General features: G+C 39.7%; 2 protein-coding genes across 5 annotated transcripts in view; one reads left to right on the plus strand and one right to left on the minus strand.

Annotated features, from left to right (window-relative positions):
- Positions 1-5,414, minus strand: part of Ofd1 (OFD1 centriole and centriolar satellite protein) — a 37,794-nt gene extending 32,380 nt beyond the window's left edge. Inside the window, exons 1-3 of the mRNA XM_038316248.1 lie at positions 5,018-5,414; positions 4,698-4,796; positions 1,147-1,347 (exon numbers count right to left, since the gene is read on the minus strand). Of these exons, the coding sequence (XP_038172176.1) occupies positions 1,147-1,347; positions 4,698-4,796; positions 5,018-5,026 (309 nt within the window). The 5' untranslated portion in view covers positions 5,027-5,414. The remainder of the gene's footprint in view (positions 1-1,146; positions 1,348-4,697; positions 4,797-5,017) is intronic.
- Positions 5,206-19,150, plus strand: Trappc2 (trafficking protein particle complex subunit 2). Of its 4 annotated transcripts, none has more exons than XM_038316252.1 (5): positions 5,206-5,529; positions 12,798-12,911; positions 15,144-15,288; positions 15,967-16,052; positions 16,511-19,150. In XM_038316252.1, exons 2-5 carry the CDS (start codon positions 12,819-12,821, stop codon positions 16,604-16,606), a joined length of 420 nt encoding a protein of 139 aa, XP_038172180.1. In that variant the 5' UTR covers positions 5,206-5,529; positions 12,798-12,818; the 3' UTR covers positions 16,607-19,150. The 4 variants fall into 4 exon arrangements, with proteins under 4 accessions (XP_038172180.1, XP_038172177.1, XP_038172179.1 ...); XM_038316249.1 differs by having other exon boundaries at positions 17,529-19,150; XM_038316251.1 differs by lacking the exon at positions 5,206-5,529 and adding an exon at positions 6,895-6,962 and having other exon boundaries at positions 17,529-19,150.
- The last annotated feature ends 2,306 nt before the right edge of the window (positions 19,151-21,456 follow it).

Genomic DNA, 21,456 nt, shown 5'->3' on the forward strand with positions numbered 1-21,456 from the left:
TAAGACTTGTTTTAAGACAGGGTCTTACTCACTATGTATACCTGGTTGGCCTGAGATTCACCAAGCTGGCCTAAAACTTGGGATTCTCCTGTCTATCTAGTGCTGAAAATACAGATGTGTGCCACCATGCCTAGCTTAAATAATAAATTATTTATGCTGACAAGTTGAATATAGTTAATAAAGTATACCATATTTATTCATCAGAATACTAACATTGTTCTTATTTCTTAAAACTTTGGGACAATTGCAGAACAACAAACAAAAACAGACACACAGAAAACATCAGGAATGAATCCTAATGTAAAATATAGACTTGATTGACAATTCGGTGCCAATTTGGAATCATGGACTACAGCCAATGTATCCCTAGATGAAAATGATGATTGTGTAGGACTCTGTGCATGTGGGAAAGATAGAGTATATGAAAACTATTTTCCACTCAATTCTGCTATAAACCTGAAACTATTCTAAAAACAAAATTCTATTTTAGGTAATGTACAAGTATTGAGAATGTTTGTTAAATCTGACTTTAAAATAATTAATAAAATGTGACTATAATGTTCAACAGTGACAAGAACTAGTTAAAATCATTAGAGTAATAAAGCATAAGACATGTGCTATTATTATAGATTTTCTTAAATTATGTATTTTGCACTTCTCTTATCTCTACAAAGCAGAGAAACACTTGCAGCCATCTAAATGAAGAACAGGTTAGAAAACGAAATGTTCTGTCCTGCAATGCTATTTAGAAGCAACTCACCTTGGGCAAATCACTTCACCTGTCTGCATTCTGCGTCATCATTTGTAACACATGTGCTCCCTGCAGTGTACCTAGCAGTACCAGTTTCACAGCGAGCATCACAGAAACAACAGTTATCAGTCTAATTTAAACCACATGGACTGTAACATCACTTTTAGCTCCAAAACATTTTGTGATTCCACACATCACTATTTTACAAAAGACCGAAATACTAAAGCATTAATAACAGTCATATTTGATAATCATTTGCACAGGGATGACATGAATCAAAGATGAACAAGAAATTAAGCTAGCCAGTCAAAAGACAAGCAGAGGAATTAGATACCACTTTGCAGTTATCAGAGGAAGAAACTTTCAAGAGAAAATTCAAAAATACCAGAATTTACCTTTTCTTTTGCCAAACCACTTTCTGGAAAGAAAACAGAAAGTGAATATTCATAGCCACATCTTTGTAAGTGATCTGCCACCAGCGAGTTAGAAGCGCCTATTAGGAGGGCACTCCCTTCCACTGAAATGGACGGAGGCTTCACTTCTCCACTCAATACAGGATGCATCAATTCATGAATTAGCTGTTTTCGGAGCTGTGTCTAGTGAGAAACAGAAAAAAAAAAGACAAAAGGAGATACATTTTACCAGAGCAGAAATACACACAGATTTGCCACATTAATTGAATTCTTTCTTTTATTTTCAAAATGAATCTAGATCCATGGGCAAAAAGTAGGAAGCACTTCTTTCACAATTTATCTTATCACTCAGTGGGCTTGGGCAAAAACTTACTTTCCCCAGCTCCTACACCCACTGTCCATAGACCATAATTTGACATCTCTAAAAGCAATTTCAGCTGTTTATGATGAAGAAATTAAGCCATGTGGAAAATTTTGCCACTTCATCTCAACTGTAGATTGTGGCAGTCTATGATTCAAATAAACTGGGAAATTCAAGGTCATCCTTGGCTCTATAAATAGTTCAAGACCAATCTAAGCTACAAAGACCCTGTCTCAAAAAAAAAAAGTTAAAAGTATCTGTTTTATAATCATGGGGATTGAAGTTTAGATTCTAGTACTAATACAAGCCACCTGGGTGTTCTGCCAATATAAGGGATCAGACAGCCTGTTCTGGCCTGCCTGCATATACACACACACACACACACACACATATACATGCACACACACTCAGGCAGACATATATAAATCTTAAAAATATATAGTAGTATGAAAGGGCAGTTTTCACAAAATGGGAGGGAAACTCAGAATATGAGAGAAAAGATTTGTCACACACATCTCAGAAATGGATTAACTAGACAAAATATAAACAAATGATTTGACAAGTTTCATTTAATACATACCTAAACTGGATGTAGTAGAAGATGCTTGTAATCCTAACACTAGAAAGGTTGGGGCAGGATGATCACCACGAGTTTGAGGCAGGATAGTGAGACACTGTCTCAAAAAACCACAAATTATGACAAAACCCACAAAATAAACAAAACACCCTATACCTAAATAACTTTGTAATTGACCAAAAATACAAATTCATATCAAATAATAAAACGATATAAACTAAGCCACTAAAAATTCTATAAAATTTAAAAGTTGTAGCTTAATCTATATCAGTCATTGAACTTAGCAAGTAAAAATTAGCTAAGTTTGAGAAAATGTCATCCAGTTGGGCTAATAAGAGACTGAATAGCCAGCCATGCTATAGCTGTGACGTGAACAAGGCTAGCACAAAAGGGCTATAGACAAAGATATCCACTGGTCGATACCAAATAAGATTGAGATGTGAGGTAAAGGACTATCAAGTCTAATCTGCAATGTGGCATAACCAGGAATGAAAAGATTCTTCTATATTATAGATTACTAAAATGTAATCAATCCAGGTGGTTTAATCCAGTGTCACCAATGGATGAGTGAGTTGGTGACAAGAGGATAAAGCCTTTCTAACATTTCAAATGAGAGAGCTGGGGAGAGAGCTCATTGCTAAAATACTTGCTGTGCAAACAGAAGCAGCAGAGTTCAATCCCTAGCATGTACATCAAAAGCTAGGCATGGTGGTGAGATGTTTGTAACTCCAGCCCCGGGGAGATGAAGACAGGAGGACACTTGTCTTTAATCACCTTGATAGCCAACCAGCCTACCCTTATCAGTGATCTTTGATCACAAAGCACAAAGTGGATGGCTCATAAAGACAGAAATATGCACATATGCATATGCAACTACATACACAGGAGCCAGAACACACAAGGGCACACATCCCCAAAAGTAAATATTCAATGACGTGAGAATAAAAAAATTTAGTCTGACTATATAAAATTAGACATCAATATTTTTAAAGCCAAATAGAACACAAATCAATAGCTTCTATTAAGAGAGCTCTTAAAATACTATCACCCTAACCATTCTCATGGAAAAACAGATATAAACGGCCAGAAAAGTACAATGAACTTAATAGTCAAAGAAATGATCGAAGCAATGAGATTTTTTTTTCAGTGTTACACTGTTAAAAGGTGTCAGGGCAACACTGAAATATATTACCAAACTGCTTGTGAAATATAAACTGTAAAAACAATTTCAGACCCAGATACATACACTGGTAAAAATGCTCATACCCCAGGGCATAATGGCACTGGCCTGTAATCCCAGCATTCAAGAGGCAGAAGTAGAACACTGCAAACCAGCCAAAACCTACTCAGGTCTCTTTCTCAGAAATGGGATTTCTCTATGCTAGACAGAAAATGACAGACACAATAGATCATGTGTAGACTTTAGTAGAAGCTAAGCATTGAAATAGTAGAAAGTTACCTATGTGACGTTTGACTAACCAGGATGAATCTGCTGCCACTAAAAACAAGGATTTCAAGCAACTTGAGCAGACAGAGAAAGGTCATCATTAAATTTTAAAATGATACACACACCTTATACCAGTTTATGGTTATCAAAGATAATTCTTCCTTCTGCTTTCTTTGTATTTTTAGACAAGTCTTACATATTTTATGAAGTTAATAAAACAATAAGAGTGGAAAAAATCAGGCTCACCTTTCCTTAATTTCCAATTCTAAATGTAAAATATTTCTGAAAGGCATATTGTAATGAAACACACTGAACTAACTCATTCCACACCTTGCTGTTACCCAAATTTAAGGTGCACTAGTACATATTTGCTACTCACAGTAAATATTCACACTCTAATATATTCTATTTTTACTTACTATTATTGACACAGGGTCTGACTACGCAGTCATGACTAACCTGGAACTGGCTAGTTGGCCGAGGCCGCCCTCAAATAAAGAGATGAACCTGCCTCTGCTTCCCAAGTGCTGGGATTAAAGAAAGGCGTTCGACAACACACCTGCTACCATTCCAGAATAGATTAAAAAAAATTCCATTTCTCGAAACTGTTACACAATAAGCAATAACTTCATATTTGTCTATGTAGTGTCATCCAAAGAGACTCTAAAACCACCTATTAATTCTGAAAAGTGTACACCTACGGGTTTTATAGTTTTTTTAGTTAGCAAAGAAATAACAGGTTTCATTTTGATGTTTTTATACATGTACACTGTTCTGCTCTGCTCATATTCACCTTCCCGTCACCCTCCCCACCCTGTCCTGTCCCCACAATTGTCCCCCTTCTGCTTTCATTACATATACATAACAGGGTAAATCTAGATTGTAAACAAGATTTGTAACAGCACCTCAGTCTTATTACAATGCTCTCACTATATACATGCTATGTGCTACCTTAATGTTGGTTCAATAAACCTATTACATGGTTTCTAAGACGACTGAAACTCAACATTTTCAAAATGTAGCTCACCGATACAATCTATAGTTTAGTGCTTTTGGAACCCGAGCCCTGGCTGATTTTAAATGTGGAACTACCTACTGTCAGAGTTTACACTTGTGAAACTAAGGACAGCCATGCCTAAATCTGATACCTTAAGTGTGTCCAGTATACCCCGATCCTTAAACGTCTGGTATAGCTTTTTGCGCAGTTCATCTTGACTCAACACATCACACTTGAGGGACATGGCGGACTGGAAGAGAAAATGATGAGTTACCTAGCGGCAAAGGAGACCTGGATTTCAGAAATCAGACCAGTGGCCTTAAATGCTTAAATTTAATGCTTAAATGCCACTTAAATTTAAGTGGCCTTAAATCACACCGGAAAGCCCTTAGATGCTTAACGGAGCTCTAACGAACATAAACAAGGGACTTCCTTTCTTACAGACCCGTGGGAAGTGGCAGGTGGAACTACCTGAGCCATCGTTATCCTCCCGAGCTCGCCCCTCTACGGCCAGGCTCCGTGGTCAGGGCAGGCCGCGGGTGGAGAGGGAGCCCCTGACCTCCGAGACCAGCCAGTTTCTGGGGACCCGGAGGAACAAGGGAGCTGAGCTCTCAGCCCTGTACCCCAACACGCAGGCGCACTTCCTCCCGCAGGGCGAGGGTGGGCGGAGCCGTGACCCAGGAGAGACTCTGGACCAGAGAAAGACGGAGATCAGAAGCGGCCGCTCAAAAGACAGTTTTCACTGCTCCACAGCTAACGCCAACGACGCTCTCTCCCTGTCTGTCGGTCCAAAACACCGGACAAACAGACCCGCCACGGGTTGGAGCACTGTGACGCACGCGCGACCTCAGGCCGAGCGCTCCCTCCACATCTCGCGAGAGCATGGCTCCAGATCTCGCGTGAGTGATTCTTGGTTCCCCGGCTGAAAGTACCAAGCGCGGGTTTCCAAGGCGGGCGTTTCTGCTGTTGGCGTCTTCCTACAGGTAGGATTTGGAGGGAAGTGGAGGGCGGGTGCTCCGGGTCCGCGAGGGACATCCCAGACCCCGCGTGATGCGGATGTTGGTCTTGTACCTCTGTCCTGCCCTGACTCGAAACATCAGAGCCAGCCCCCGGGGCCGCTTAATTACAGTTCTCCCAGTAGACACAGCCCCGGTTTCCACGTGGAAACCACCGCCGCGCTCTTGGACGCTTGGCGTTCTCGAGGTCAGTCAGTTAATCCACTGTGTCTTTGCTGCAGTGCCACTGCAGTGGTCTGTTCCCATGAAATGCCAGTAGTACCCTATCTCCGCACACACGTGTCTCCGGACTCTTGACAGATGCTCTCAGAAGCAAAAATCACATCTTGTTGAGAACCACAGAGTTTAATTTTATAGGGGAAAAAAAAACATTGTGTATGTGCTGTGAGAAAGATAAAGATGAGCCGAGAGCCTAGCCTAGCTCAGATTATAATCCGGTCGTGGTGGCTCGTCTGTAATGCCAACACTGGGAAGACTGAGATGGGAGTATTGCTTCAAGTTCGAGGTCAGTTTGGGCTATGATGCGCCTAAAGAAGAAATTGTAAATCTGGGGCTGGGGGGGGGGGGGGGGATATAGCTCAGTTGGTTAAGTACTTGCTTGTCATACACAGAGGCCTGGATTAAATTTCAGGCACTGCATTGAAAAACAAAAACCACAGTATTGGTGGAGGCAGAAGGATCAGAAGTTTAAGATTATCCTTCACTACATAGAGAGTTGGACACCAGTCTGGCATAAATGAGACCCTATATCAAAAAAGAAAAGAAGTTAGGCTAATTGGAAAGAAAAGAAACCAGAATCCCCAGAAGCAAGAGTGAAAAACCATTTCAGCCAGTGAGCTAAATGATGACTAAGAAGTCTTGTGAACTGGAGAGAGTTTAGCAAGAAAGCTGATTGCAGGTGGACGTGATTGAGGACATCTCTATGGAGAAAGTGTAATTTTCTTTTTCGGTGCCTTGACTGGTAGCATTTGGATAGTGAACCAAAACAAAAAAAATATGAGCATCACAGGAAGGGGGGAATAGGCAGAAGATAATGCCAGGGCTCACTTGGGGCCCTGGAGATTCTAGCCTGGCCCTGAGTTATGTGCTGGGGATTGTTAGGTAGCTAAGGTCTATGAAGATACAATTGGGTCATTGTTAAAGCTAACAGCACAAAGGAGTACAATGAGTTTTGATGTGTAGCTGTAAAAAAAAAAAAATAAAAGTTGAGGGGTGGCAAGAATAGTTAGCAGGCTTTATTGGAGTTGAACAAGCTTTGGTTTTTTTTTCAGTTTTTTGTTTGTTTTGGACAATTAAAGAAGTTGGAGTGTAAATGATGAATTAAGGATGCACACAGAATTAGGGACAGCATTTAAGCATGAAGAAGAACCTTGAGTGAATATAGTCAAAGTGAGTTTGAAGTAAGTAGACTGGCCCACTCCAGCAGAGGTGAACAATAGGATTGAGAAGCAACATAGGGAACAATGTAGGAGGACCCATGTTGAATACTGGTACATGATTACATAGCTGAGAGGCATTAAAGCTTTTGAGCAGAATAGTGAAGTATATTCTAAAATGATGCTGATGTGTTATGAACGCTGTTTTAAAATAGTATCAGTGCCCAAAGATATTTGAACTCTTCACCGCTGTCTTTGATCCCCAAATTAAAAAGAAGTAGATTTAGTGGTCTCTAAAAGTCAACCTAAACTCGCTTGGGAATGAGGGCATTGCTTCTGACTTTATAAGGCCATTTTCCCATTGGAGATCTGTCAGTAGTGTTCATATAGCTCCTCATTGTACCAGATATGTTCTGTGCTACAGCAGTTTAGTTTTACAGCCCTTATTCATTTGTGGAACAAATGAAATTACTGCTGTCAGGAGCACAGGGAAGTTTCTAGAGGTTCCTCCAGACTGTAGAGAGATTTGCTAGAAAAATGGATGGCTTTGAACTGGGGTGTGTGAGTTTTATCTGTATTACCTGTAACTTAAAATGCTTAACTTGGAAAGGATTTCTAAGTTCATCCTCCTGCTTGCACTGGTGGTCTAACACCATCATGCATTTTAGCGTCCTACTAACTTCAGATGACAGCTCTGGGTTTGTCCTCTAGAGCCATTTAGAATAAGTCTGTCAGGTCCAGAGTTAGCAAATGCTTGGCCTCATGCACATTCTGTACTCCCCTAAACCCATAGCTGCCATGAATAATTGATCCCAATCATTCACTGCTGACCACACTATTTCTCAGCACCAACTCCTGGCAGTCATACCATCTGATTAGGTTTCTGCCCCCATCCTAACCCCTCACTTTGAAATAAGGTCTCTCTATGTAGTCCTGGCTGTCCTTAGTCTCATGTGGATGCTGTATTGGCTTAAACTCACAGAGCTCCACCTGTGTCTGACTCCCAAGTGCTAGAATCAAAGGTATATGCCACCACATCCAGAAGTGGAAATCTCTTTTATTCTAATAAAATATGAGCTGCTAATAAGCTCATAATAGCTGTCTTATATTTGAATGTAGTAAGTTACCTTTAAGTTACTGAATAAGTGCTAGGCATGATAGGTCAGGCCTACCATCTGAGCACTCGGGACACTGAAACAAGAGGATCATGAGTTCAGAGCTGACCTGGGCCACAGTAAGATCCTGTCTCCAAAATTAAAAATAAAATAAAACCTTATTGGTCCAAATGCCTATGTGGACTAGGTTAAGGTCAGTCTCGAAATCTCCCTGGAGACATTGTACCATAAATTGGCATAGACACTCAGTGTTCCTGGGTATTAATGGTAAGTCATCTGTAAGTCACCCCTTATTCAGCAAATAATGAGTGCTTACTGGCCCTTTGGGCACTGTTGTAACCCTGGGGATACCATAGAGAATAAGAACAGTGTGTCTGTTCTCATTGAGGGTGCCTTTCTGTCACACAGGCTATAGGTCTCCAATGCGTTCTTACATAGATACTAAAATAACCCAGAAAGTTTGCTACCCACCTGCTACATTTCCTTTGCAAAGGAGAATAGTTTGATGTGGTTTGTTCTTAGTTTAAGCGGAGAATGTGCATGAATAATAACTCGTTTTAGTGGTGGTGGTGGTTTTTTGTTTCGTTTTGTTTTTTTAATTTATACTGAATGAGTTACTGTACAGAAAAGGGTCCTAGCATGGTATCTGACCAAAACCAGCCAGGCAATACCTATTTGTGTTGGTGTTTTCGTCTCTGGATATACCGGGTTATAGCTGAGGACATAACACTTTTACCTGTTTTTGAAAATAGGAATAACATTTACCTATCTCTTAGCATATAGAGCCTTTCTGTGCCTATGATTTCTTTAATGTCACGTAACAATAGATGTAGATTTGTTGCCCCCAAGCTATATAATTTGCCAGGACCTGAAGACTTGTTTGAATTGAAATACCTAGGAATGTCTAATATACAGTCTTGAAGTTTGCATCCTGCCCTGCTTGGCTTGTTACTGAGAAGTCATGCTTTGTAACAGAGAAAATAGAAATTAAGCAGATTTTCATTTTCAGTTATTTCAGAGTATACATAGTGCTAGAAGCCCTGCTTTTCCTAATGGTAACCTACAAAGGCATTTGCTTTTCTTAACATATTTTACACACTTCAGTTCTTTTTGTTTGGTTTGGTTTTGGTTTTGATATTTCAAGACAGGATTTCTCTGTGGAACAGTCCTGGCTGTCCTGGAACTTGCTTTGTAGACCATGCTGGCCTTGAACTCACTGAGATCCACCAGCCTCTGCCTCCCAAGTGCTAGGATTAATAGTGTGTGTCACCACTGCCTGATTTCGGTTCTTTTTGATTTTGCACTTTTCTGCTCTGGCTGGCTTTGAATCCATGATCTGCCTGCCTTAGCTTCTCCAGTGCCAGGTTTGCAGTGCCCGGCTTAATCTCTGTATTTGAGGTCAGCTTCAGGGGTCTCCAGGACATTGAAGAAAAGGAGCAGACACTGAGGGGAGGAGGGGTGCTGGAGAGATGGCTCAGAGGTTAAGAGCACTGGCTGCTCTTCCAGGGGTCCTGAGTTCAATTCCCAGCAACCACATGGTAGCTTACAGTACATGCCAAAACACTGCATACATAATAAATAAATAAATATTTTTTCAAAAAAGAAAATGAGCAGACACATACATTGGTCAACACAGATACTTTTAAGCACAGCTGTTACTTTGTCTTTGCTTGTTTGTTAGTTCCCATTTTGAGATAAGATCTCACTACATAATCCAGGCTGGCCTCAGAGCCACAGTGGCTCTCCTGCTCCAGCCTCCCAAGTGCTGGGGAAATGGGCATGAGACAGCTTTGTATTGTTTTATATGTTGGAACTCTAAATAGTAGTACTTGTTTTGTCAGTTGAGAAGGTGCAGAGGTTTTATAGAGTTTAGAACAGTTGATCTAAAGTTGAGCTATTCTGTATTAGAAGTTCTAGTCCCACACAGATACTTAGTTCAAACCAATAAATTAAAAATTCAGTTCTACAGTTAAATTAGCTACATTTCAAGTGCTTACTGGCTTCCATATTAGACTATATGGTTGTACAGCATTTTTACCTTGGCAGAAAGTTCATTAGTGTGGACAACAAAAGTTTGTGTCACCTTTTCCCAGTGACACCTTTATCCAGTGCGAGGTAAGCCTGAGAATAGTTGCTAAAAGGTTGTAGGTGAGTCTGGATGCTGCGTGATTTCTCTTACATATGGGATCTAGGTTGGATAACATTTGCACATAAAAGTAGAAGTGGGGACTATTTGAGAGAGCATATTAGTAAAAAGGAAGCAATGAGAAGGTGGTGAGGAAGTGGGGATGATTGAAGTGCATTGTGCACACATGAGGATGTCCTAGGAAAGCCATTGTTTTGTGCAGCTAATATGTTCCAAGGGAAAGAAGCTCCATCTCACCGCCCAGATGGATAAGTTGTAAGAGAACCCTCATGTCTGTCTTTTGGTTCCTACTTTTATCTCATGCTATCCTTAGACACTATGCTTCTTTAGCATCTGCACATCCCATAAAGGACCAAGTGTGGGGCATGATGTTGGTTATCTTTCTTGTGCATGCACTTCCTTCTGCTGCCTGCAGGTCCCCTCCTATGCTGTTGCTGCTTATATGTGTGCTGAGCAAAGAAAATCCTTCACTTGACCTACTGAAGACCTGCAGCCCTGCAGCCTATTCTAGCAAGAATTCATGCTATCATTGTTTACTTGGTTCAAATTCCAAGTTCTCTACTTTTCCTTTTCTCTGCAACTACTACCAAGTATCCCTAGCTTTGCATAGCTTTTCTGTCAGACCTGCTTATCTTTGTTACTCACTTTTATTTTGGACCCTTATCTTATAAAACAAGCAGCTTTTTCTGGAAAGGACTAAATACTTCTGGCTGTGTGTGCTAGATAGTCTCTGTTGCCAATGTTCAGCTCTTCCATTGAAGGGCAAAAGCAGTTTTTAGACCATAGTAAAAGGATGCCTGAGGTTAAATTTTGGCCTGCAATCTGCAGGTGTAGGCCCCTGTCCCAGATAATGTTCTAAATCTTAATTGTGTCCAAAGAGTCTCTTACTTGTCTCCCACAATCGTAGCCTTCCATTTTAAACTAAAAGTACTAACTTTGACTTGCTTTTTCCTTCATTAGGAAATACGTTTCAGATTTCTTTGGATTTCATTGATTTTTTTTTCTGTGTGAATCAGCAAAAGACCCAGAGAGTCTTGGTGAGTTGTGATCTCTCGTGTCCTCAGATATCCAGGAGGCTGACTAGGGTTGACTAGATCCCCACCCCACGTTGAGGAGTCACTAGTTGTCACATCCCAGTGTTGTCAGATAGTCTTGAGTGTTACTCTGGATAACACTTACCAAGCACTCATTGTCAGCCAGACATCCTCCTTTAGAATTTCATTCCTACAAGTATCAGTAAAGCAGCTCCAATGTTACCACTGTTGTATAGATGAGGCAACAGACACTGGCGCCTGTGGTCACATTGCAAGTAAGAGTCAGAGCCTGGTTTTCTCTAAATCCAAAGCCCTTGTACTGAAAGTACAAACATACTAAGATCCACCCATCTACCAACCCAGCTTTCTGATAATTTCTGTTGAAAGCCATGGAATAGAGCTGGTGCAGTCACTTGACCACCAAAACTGACAACCTGAGTTTGATCCCTGGGACTCATGGAGAGAGATGACTGACTCCCACACACATGCACGTCATGGCATGTGTGTACACACATACAGACACACACACACACAATAAATGTAAATTTTTTAATGTAAAACCATGGAATACTTGGTTTCTGCCCACCCTACCCAGTTTCTGTTAGTTTTGTTTTTGTTTTGAGATAGTCTCTCTCTGTTATGTAGCTCTGGCTGTCCTGGAACTTGCTATAAAGAAAATCTCTGGAAATCACAGAGATCTACCTGCCTCTGCCTACTGAGTGCTGGGTGCTGAAATTGAAAAGGCTTGTCTCCCATACCCAGTAAACTATTTCTTAAATTAGTGTATTAAGAGACACATAGGCCCTTGCCATTTAATTTGTAGCATACAAATTAAATTTTCTGATAGAAAGAAGGCAAATACACTGTATAATTTGTAAATAGATGGTACATTATCTCTTCTGTATAAAAATGTTCTGTGGTATAGCTGGGTTTTAGCTTCTTCTGAGGGGTACCTCCTTAACATTTCTGGGGCAGCTAATTATTTCCTTTGCCTTTTCTACTTTTTATTGTACTTAGCTAATCAACAACCTCTATTAGTGTTTCCAGGTATTAATATGAACATTAACCAGTATAGTACAACTTAAGCTCAACATACTCCATCAGATACAAAGACCCTTGAGTTGAATATTTCAAAATTTTCAATCATGAGAATACTTATGATATACTACAGGTTTTCTATTTTCCTTCAGAAGATATAGTACATAGTACATTGGGTTCTAAAGGACACATCACAGATATTTAATGTGTAGAAAGTCATGTGCCTATGCTATATACCAGAAAGCAGACCATGTTGTCAAATTTAAGTAAGAAAACTTTTTTTTTAAAAAAAAGTAAGCCAGGCGGTGATGGTGCACACTTTTAATCCCAGCACTCAGGAGGCAGAGGCAGGCAGATGTCTGTGAATTTAAGGCTAGCCTGGCCTACAGAGTGAGTTCAGGACAGCCAGAGCTGTTACATAGACAAACCCTGTCTCGGAAAAAAAAGAAAACTAGAACTCTGTACTTTATGTTAATCATTTTAGGTCTTGGTATTGAGGGCTAAAAATATTCTTTGATTTGATTAGGAGTTTTTTATATTGAAGACAATGTCTGGAAGCTTCTACTTTGTAATTGTTGGCCACCATGATAATCCAGTTTTTGAAATGGAATTTTTGCCACCTGGGAAAGCAGAATCCAAAGTACGTATACAATCTAAATTTCATAAGAATTTTTATGTTGTTTATGATGGTATGAAATAATAGTGTTTTAGAACTGAAATAGATCTAGAGAGATGAAGCCACTGAGATACAGCAACAATTAAATACGGCTTTCTCTGGAGTTCCACAGACTGTTAGAAACCAGCTAGGGAAGGAATGTCGCCTACTATGAAATGCTTCTTAAGCATAAGGAAATGTACCCTACCTGCCGGGGGCCTGGAACAATTTTGTTGCCTCAGAATACCACAGTAGTCCATTCAACAGCAAATCTTATTTTTCAGCAGAACAGACATAGATCAATTTACACCTGAGGATTGAAAAAAAAAAAACCTGACTCCCATATACTGTCCTTCCATCATTGGGACAATAGTACTTCTTATCAGTGACTTCTGCAGCACTGCTTACATTGTCCCCATCCTGCTGGTACCCAGGCTATATCAGGAAACTCTAAAAGCAACAGCAGGGGTGACACTTTCTTGTGGGAATGGTTCCAGAGGAACAAACTTGGTTCAAGAATATGATGCCCATCATTCAGAGTAAGCCAAGGAGTTAGTTTTTATGTGTGTGTGTATGTGTATATATATATGTATATGTATATATATATATGTATACACATATTACAATCTTAAGTAGGAGATACTTTTCAACTATTCAAATTGTGCCAACAAAATACCAAAGAAGTTTGTTTATGGTATTTTCTGCCAGTTATCGGTCCTATGTTATTTCAAAGCTTTGTTTTTAGGAAAACACTTAAGCTTTGTTTTGAGGCAGTGGCAGCAATTGCCCTGTGCCAGTTGCCACTTAAATCTACTTTCTGTGTACTCCAGAGACCTATTAGGTAGCAGCACATGAAAACACCTTCTAACTTGACTTGGTCTTAGCACTCTCTTTGGCTACCATCACCTTCTTAAAGCATCTCCAACTGGCCTCCAATTAATGGATGATTCTCTGTCCTCAACCTCCTTCGTGCTGAGATTACAGGTATAAGGCATCACACACAGCGAAACTTTTTCCGAGGACATCAAGAACACTGGACTAGAGGCCCACTCTACTCCAGAATGACCTCATGTTAACTAACCACATCTGCAGTGACCCTCTTTCTAAGTAAGGTCACATTCTGAGGACCATATGAGTTTTCTCAAGGAGAGACTAGCAGTGGCTCTCAGCCTTCCTAATGCTGCCACCCTTTAAATACAGCTCCTCAAGTTGTGGTAACCCCCCCCCAGCCATAAAACTATTTCATGCTACTTCATAACTTTCATTTTGCTACTGTTATGAGTCATAATGTAAATATCTGATATGCAGATGATCTAAGAAGATCTCTGTGAAGGGGTTGTTCAGGTTGAGAACTGCTCTATACTATATAGAGTCTGTTTCATAGCAGGTAGCTTTTTGAGAAAAGCACTGTGAAAGAGAGTTCTATAGGAGTAAGACTACATCCGGGTTGGGAATGTTCTCTACATTATAGTGAGTCATTCCTACCTTCTTTTCAGTTAGGCCATTTTGCCCAAGAAGAGAACACTCCTGGTTGTGATAGGATTGTTTCTGCTGTTAACAGATGACAATTCCCAGCTAAGGCTAAATATGATCTCCCCCACCCCCAATCCCAGATCCCCAAACCATTTAAGTTCTTGTTCTGCAAGAGGCCTATCATAGGTCTTCACAACTGTCTCTACTGTTTCTGCTCAGGAAGCCTGGCTCTCCCTGTTGCCTCCAGCCCTTGAGGCCCCATATGCATGGCATCCCCTTGTAGCTTTCCTTGACATCCATTTTGATCTAGGAAAAGTGCCCTCTTTGATCCACAACTGCATACACTCACTTTGTGTGTTTCTCTTCTAATAAGACATGGGCTTCTGGAGAGTAAGCTCTGCCCTATTTTCCCCCCTAAAAGTAGTAGTCTCTTTACATATGATTAATTAGTTATAGAATTTGGTAATTGCCTTCTCCCAGCATTCAAAATATAATGTTTAATAGTCAAGACTTAAAATATGTATGTACAGAATGAAAACCAGGCATTACACCTGTATTCCTAGTACCTCGGAGGCTGAGGCAGGTTCAGGAGCTCCAGACCATTCTAGGCTACATAGTAAGGCCATATCTAAAACAAGAGAAAACACACACAATACACACAGATTGACAGAATTTCAGAATGAATTGTCTGTGGTACCAATCCCATATGGAAATGTACATCTTTCTCCATTCTCTGTCATTTAGGATGATCACCGTCATCTGAACCAGTTTATAGCCCATGCTGCTCTTGACCTTGTGGATGAAAACATGTGGCTTTCTAATAACATGTACTTAAAAACTGTGGACAAATTCAATGAGTGGTTTGTATCGGCATTTGTCACTGCAGGACATATCCTTTCCTTACGCTGTAGTTTGCTTTCTGTTGCTATTATAAACATCATGATCAAAACCAACTTCAAGAGGAAGGGATTTATTTAGCTTGTACTTCTCAAATTACACTTCATTGTTGAGGGAAGTCTGGGCAGGAACTGAAGCAGAGACCATAGAAGAATACTGAATGCTGGCCTTGCTCAGGCTTATATTCATCTACCTTACTTATACAGCCTAGGCCCACCTGCCTATGAATGATACTGCCTACAATGGACTCAGCCCTTCTACATCAGTTAGCAGTTAAGAAAATGCCCCTGAGACATTACCACAAATACTTAGCCAAACGCTGAGTTAGAAAACAAGAACTTGAAACGTAAAGGCAATCTCTGAATTTGAAGACTTCTAAGAATCAGGCTGCCCTGAAAAATTTTCACTTATAAGACATTTATTTTTTTGTAAACATGTTCAGCCAATAATTTTAAAACTAGGGTTTATTTGAACCATACCAAGGGCTATTTACTTTATTTCCTAACTTTAAAAGAGTACACTCTCCTTAAGCTAAATTGACTTTAAGCCAGTTTATGTATTCAGCTTTGCCATCACAAAACACAGTTTATGTGACCAATGAAGGTTATCTTATCAGATGATTGCTTTTAATTTTTCATTTCTAGAAAAGATTGTGCCTTAATTTTTTCACATATGAGATTTATTATGCTTCATGATGTGAGGCAAGAAGATGGAATAAAGAACTTCTTTACTGATGTCTATGATTTATATATAAAGGTATGGTATACTCTATAATTTAAAATAATCTGATTTTTTTAAGTGATAGGTCTAGAAACAGTCCAGATTAAGGCATAAAAGAACATTTCTCTTACCATTAGTAATTCTGCTTTAGTGTTTTCTAACATATGTTATGAAGTCCTTATATTAGCTAGGGAACTGATGAATGTTAGCTTTATGTTAAAGCAAAGTATTCAAACCCTAAATTAAAAGAATTATAAGGCACAACGGCAGATGTCTGTAATCCCAGCACTTGAGAGGATCATGAGTGTGAAGCCAGCTGGGCTACCCAAGAATTTGAAAGAAAAAAATGACTTCCACTTAATAGCAGTATAGTGAGACTTTTTTAACTGAACCTATTTGACATTTACCATTTGTTTACATAATCCAAAAGGCCATATAGATTAATCCACATAATGAATACAAGGTAGATTCAAGATCCATGTTAATGTATATAGGTCATATCAATCATACTACCATTGGTTAGCTGCGAGTACTTTTCAAAACGAAAATACTGGAATACAGAATTCCTGAAGAGGTGCCAGGTAAGGTGATGCATGTCTATGATCCCAGCACTTGGGAGGTAGAACGGGAAGACCAACAATTCAGAGCCAGTCTCAGATATTCGGTGAGTTTGAGGCTGCTTTGGATTGACCCTATCTCAGACAAACAGGTGTGGTAGCTTACGCCTGAATTCCAAGACTTATGATTCAGGAATGATTACAGTGAATTTAATGCTAGTCTGTGTTAGAGTTCAAGGCCAGGCCAGGTTACAGAATGAGAAACTTGAAAATTTTTCTTTAAGGGGGCATTTTGTTGTTTATTTTTAAGATTATTGCTGATTTATTTGTGGGGGCTCGGGAGAGGTGGCACCTGCCATGGTTTACATAATGGAGAGAGTTCAAGGTAGCTTGCAGAAATCAACTCTCTTTTCACCACTCGCGTCCTGGGGATGGAAGCCTGGTTGTCAGCTTGCCTTTAGGCACTGAGCCATTTTATTTTATTTTATTTTATTTTATTTTATTTTATTTTATTTTATTTTTGAGATAGTCTCCTGTAGCCCTACCTGGCCCTGAACTCACTATGCTGCTAAAGCTATCCTTGAATCCTGATCCTCCTGCACCTCCCAAATGCAGAAATTGCAAGGGTATGCACCCACACCTGGCTAAGATGTTACAATTTAACAGTGGGTATCCTTTGAGAAGCCCACACAAATGCCATGGGTGCGCCTTACTTCCTGGGTGTCTCTTTCCCCTTAACCCTCATAATTACAGTCTATATTTAAGTTCCCTTTTAAAATCCCAATTCTGCTTCTAAAAAAAAAATAACAATAGAACACTTTCAATGAGAATTAAAAATGAGACCTAGACTTTTGTCTTTGCTAAATTTTAACTGAAAATGTAAATTTCCTTTAGCAACTGTAATTCATGAGCCTCTTTGCTTTAACAGGCTTACTAATACCTTCTTCTTTCCTAGTTTGCAATGAATCCATTTTATGAACCCAATTCTCCTATTCGATCAAGTGCATTTGACAGGAAAGTCCAGTTTCTTGGGAAGAAACACCTTTTAAGCTAAATGGAGAAAAACTCTGAAATAAACAGTATCACTGTCGTGGGCTATACTCAGGAATGTGTGGGCTGTAAGTAATTTGAAATAGCCTGGAAAACTTTCACTTAAAATTGTACATTGTTTTCATGTTGATTATCAGCATTAATATTTGCTTGTCGAGTGTTATATATAAAGAATTCTTTACCAGTAATTTAAACATTTATTTAAAAGCTTGAGAATGAACTCTTGCCTTTCCTGATTGAGATAATTTGATCTTAACTTATTAAATTCAAAAGCAAATGTCATAGTTAATATTTGTTAGATTTAAAACTAAAAGCTTCTGCAGACATGAATGAAATTATTTATACTTTTAGAGATATTCTTTTTAAATGCATAATACACTATAGTACCAAGAAGCTGAAGCAGAAAGCCTCTGCCATACCAAGTGTTACTTGCCTACCTGCCTGTCGGGCTGAGAATAGTGATCCTGCTATTATGACTCTCTATCCTAGACCCATGTACACTGCATCAGTTACAGGCCACTGCAAAATGTATTGCCTCTGTTACCTTATATTCCTGTTTCCTTTCTCTTAATAAACTAAAAGTTGAATGTACTTGTATCTGTACTTTAAAATGTAATACAGCTTTGGTATTACTAATAAAAGCCTGAGTTACACTGACATTTGTAGTTAGCCTTTTAGACAGTATACAGAGTGGGAGGTGGCAGATGTGGCTTCTATAAGAAATGTTGGTTTGATTTTACAATAGTATATATGCGTGGAAAATCAGGTAAACCAGCTTTTCATGTACACACTGGGAGACTTTTCCATTCTCATTTTTGAGTAAGCAGTTCTAACAGCCTTCTTGGATCTTTTTGTGAAGTTGTTACCATCACTCTTTGAGTTCTTACATAAAAACTTACATTCAAGATTGTAGTAGTTAGATGCCTATTTCTAAAATGCAGCCCAACACCAATACTTTTTACCCATTTCCCTACTGATGTCTGAAAACTAACATGCTAGGTACATCTCACCCAATTTAACAGCTCAGATCACAGACCACCTCTCAACTAGCTGTCAAAGGCACAGGAGGTGTTACTCAGTTAAGAGTATCTTCTGTTCTTGCAAATGACCCAGGTTGGCTTCCCAGTAGCTAGGCGGAGCAGTTCTAGAAGGATCCAGTGACTCTGACCTCCTTGAGCACCTGTACTTACAGGCACATACTATTAAAAATATTTTTTTAAAAATTTGAACAATGCTAATAGGAGAGACCCAAGTATGTACTTATCATATACCACTTGTTTCACCCTCAATGAGCACAGAACCCACACCCAGGGAGGTGCTATAATTCCAGACAAACAAACAGCATCATATTATAGCATGAAGTCAAGGGTGAGACTTGGTTTCTAGCCCCAGAGAGCAAGAGGTTACCTTGCAAAGAGCCTTCCTTTTCTTCAGGCTTAGGAGGGCAAGATGGGAGCTAGGACCATTCACTTTGTGTGAGTATATTGCCAAAGTTAAGTACAAATTTTCAGTGTGACTGTCAAGTAGCTCAAGGGGAAGGAAGTTCAGCAATGACTGAGACCTCAGTGTTCAAACAGAGAAACTGCATTCCAGCCATGGAGCCATGGAGCCATGGAGCCATGGAGCCATGGAGCCATGGAGCTGGAACCTGTGTAAGGGGTAAAGCATTAACCTTACCTGACAAAGCTTCGATCTGATAGATAATGTCCCTACCAGATGTGAAATTTTGTGTTGGCACAAAATTTATAGTATACATTTATACTCCAAAGGAGATCCAGATAAAAATACACAAACTTGTTTGTGTCCTTTCTGTCGCTGGAAATTCCTAGGGTACTTCACTCAGTATCACCCATGTTTTTTGTTATTTCTCATATATAGGCATCATTATGTCTTTGTCCATGCTACTACCTGTGGTTTTTTAAAGCTTTATATTCATTTGCGTATGAAGTTTGGAGGGAGAGTACATGTGCCATGGCACAGGGTTTCTCTGTGTAACAGTCCTGGAACTCTGTAAACCAGGCTGGCCTTAAACTCACTGAGAGTCTGCCTGCCTCTTCCTCCTCAATGCTGGAATTAAAGGCAGAGCCACCAACGCCTGGTGTGTTTTAATTTTTAAGACTCTCATACTTCCTAGACAGTCCATAGCATCTCAGAAACCACAGACTGGCTAGACTTCCCCTTTTACTAGGAACTTATATTGGTCCATTTTTTTCTATTTAACACTTTACTGCTGTTGGAGAGAACTTGCATCATAGTGTTATTAGTATGGAAAGTTAGTGTGGAGATTAAAACAGTTTAAAGACAAGGAACATCTGGGATGTTTTAATTTCAACTACAAAGTTTCTCAGAAGGGTAAAAAGAGCATAAATATTTCTACTCAAATAGCCAAATGCACCTTATCTGTTTTCCAAATTCAGTATGTGCCTCTTAAAACAGAATTTAATCAGAAAGCTGTGTTCCTACACAGCTTACCCTTAGCTAAATATGACTCCTGTAATGAAAGTCAGTCACCATATGGTGACTGCCAACAGGGCCTCCCTCTCCAGGAGCAGTGAAGTACAAGTTTGACACAGTTCCTTCCTTCTATCTGCTTTCTTCCTGGGCAGCTGCTTGTCACTTCCACTGCCATACCACCTGCTTGGTTTCCCATCTTGTGCTTTTTCTGTTGTCCATCTTTGTCTAGGAAATGCCAGCCATCACTGCACCTGATTTTACTCAAACAAAAGAAAAACCCTACCTTCAGCTACCTTTTCATTCAGTGTTAGCTACAGTTTAATGCCAAGGCTAGCCCTTAAGATTTTGTTCTCTTCTTCCTCATGGTTTATACAGTTGGAGCATATGTAATTAGGTTAGCCAGTATTCACCGTACCTCTTTAACACAGTGTGAAGCTGGGTACTCTTTCTCCAGCAATAAAACTTTTCTTTTTATCACTGCTTGCTCTAACCTTTTCAGAGTTAACTTTGAAAACCAACTAGTATAACCTTCAGTAGTAAACTGAAAGTTATGAATAGTTTTTAAAGTTAAAATGAGGTGGGGTTTTGCATACCTGGAATCCTGGTACCTAGAGATAGAAGTTAGAAGGTCAGGGCTTTAATGCCAACTTTAGCTACAAGAGACCCTGTCTCATTAAACAAAAGCAAAAACACTAAGACATTCAATCTACAAATAAAAATACTGCATAGTCACTACACTGGTGAACTCAGAAGCTATGATTACTGAATAAAATTTGGTCTGTTGACAATCCATTAAAGAGGGACTCATGAGCCCCACCCCTCCCTGAGATTCTGAAGGCAGTTGATGATTCCTTGGGGAAGAGAAGTCATATTCCTCAATTGTATAGGCACTGGTAAAGTTGCCCATGATAATGTAAATAGCTATGTTCCAGAAAGTAGCCCTAAATGTGCTCCCGCACTCGCTTGTGCATGTGTCTGTGTACAGTAAAAGGTGAATAGGCAGAGTTATGTCCCCCAAAATTTATGTTGAAACCTTAACCTCCAAAACCTGTGATGGTGTTACCAACTTAACACATCTAAAAATCATGAGAAGTCTTAATAGCATTTATCACCTTACGTTGAAGTGAGAAGACCCGCCCACCCACTGTAGGCAGCAGCACCATTCCCTAGGCAAGGATTCACTGAACAATGGCGTTGGGTTCCCAGGAAGCTCAGGACAAATGGCTATGGCTGTATTCTCCTCCATATCTATAATAAAATCCTTCTCAATCATACCTTGGATTGGTCATGTCCTCATTTCATTTACCAGGTGCTCATAACCCAAGAGGGCCATATATGAGCTCCCTTCCAGGGACTTAGCCTCTCCTAACAGAACCAAG

The sequence above is a fragment of the Arvicola amphibius genome, chromosome X (genome assembly GCF_903992535.2).
Source record: "Arvicola amphibius chromosome X, mArvAmp1.2, whole genome shotgun sequence".
Classification (NCBI taxonomy): Eukaryota; Metazoa; Chordata; class Mammalia; order Rodentia; family Cricetidae; genus Arvicola; species Arvicola amphibius.

Coding starts and splice junctions, on each gene's coding strand:
- Trappc2 (XM_038316249.1), top strand. CDS start 12,819: ATGTCTGGAAGCTTCTACTTTGTAATTGTTGGCCACCATGATAATCCA. Junction 12,912..15,143: donor CTGGGAAAGCAGAATCCAAA/GTACGTATACAA, acceptor TCTGTCATTTAG/GATGATCACCGTCATCTGAA. Junction 16,053..17,528: donor TCTATGATTTATATATAAAG/GTATGGTATACT, acceptor CTTCTTTCCTAG/TTTGCAATGAATCCATTTTA.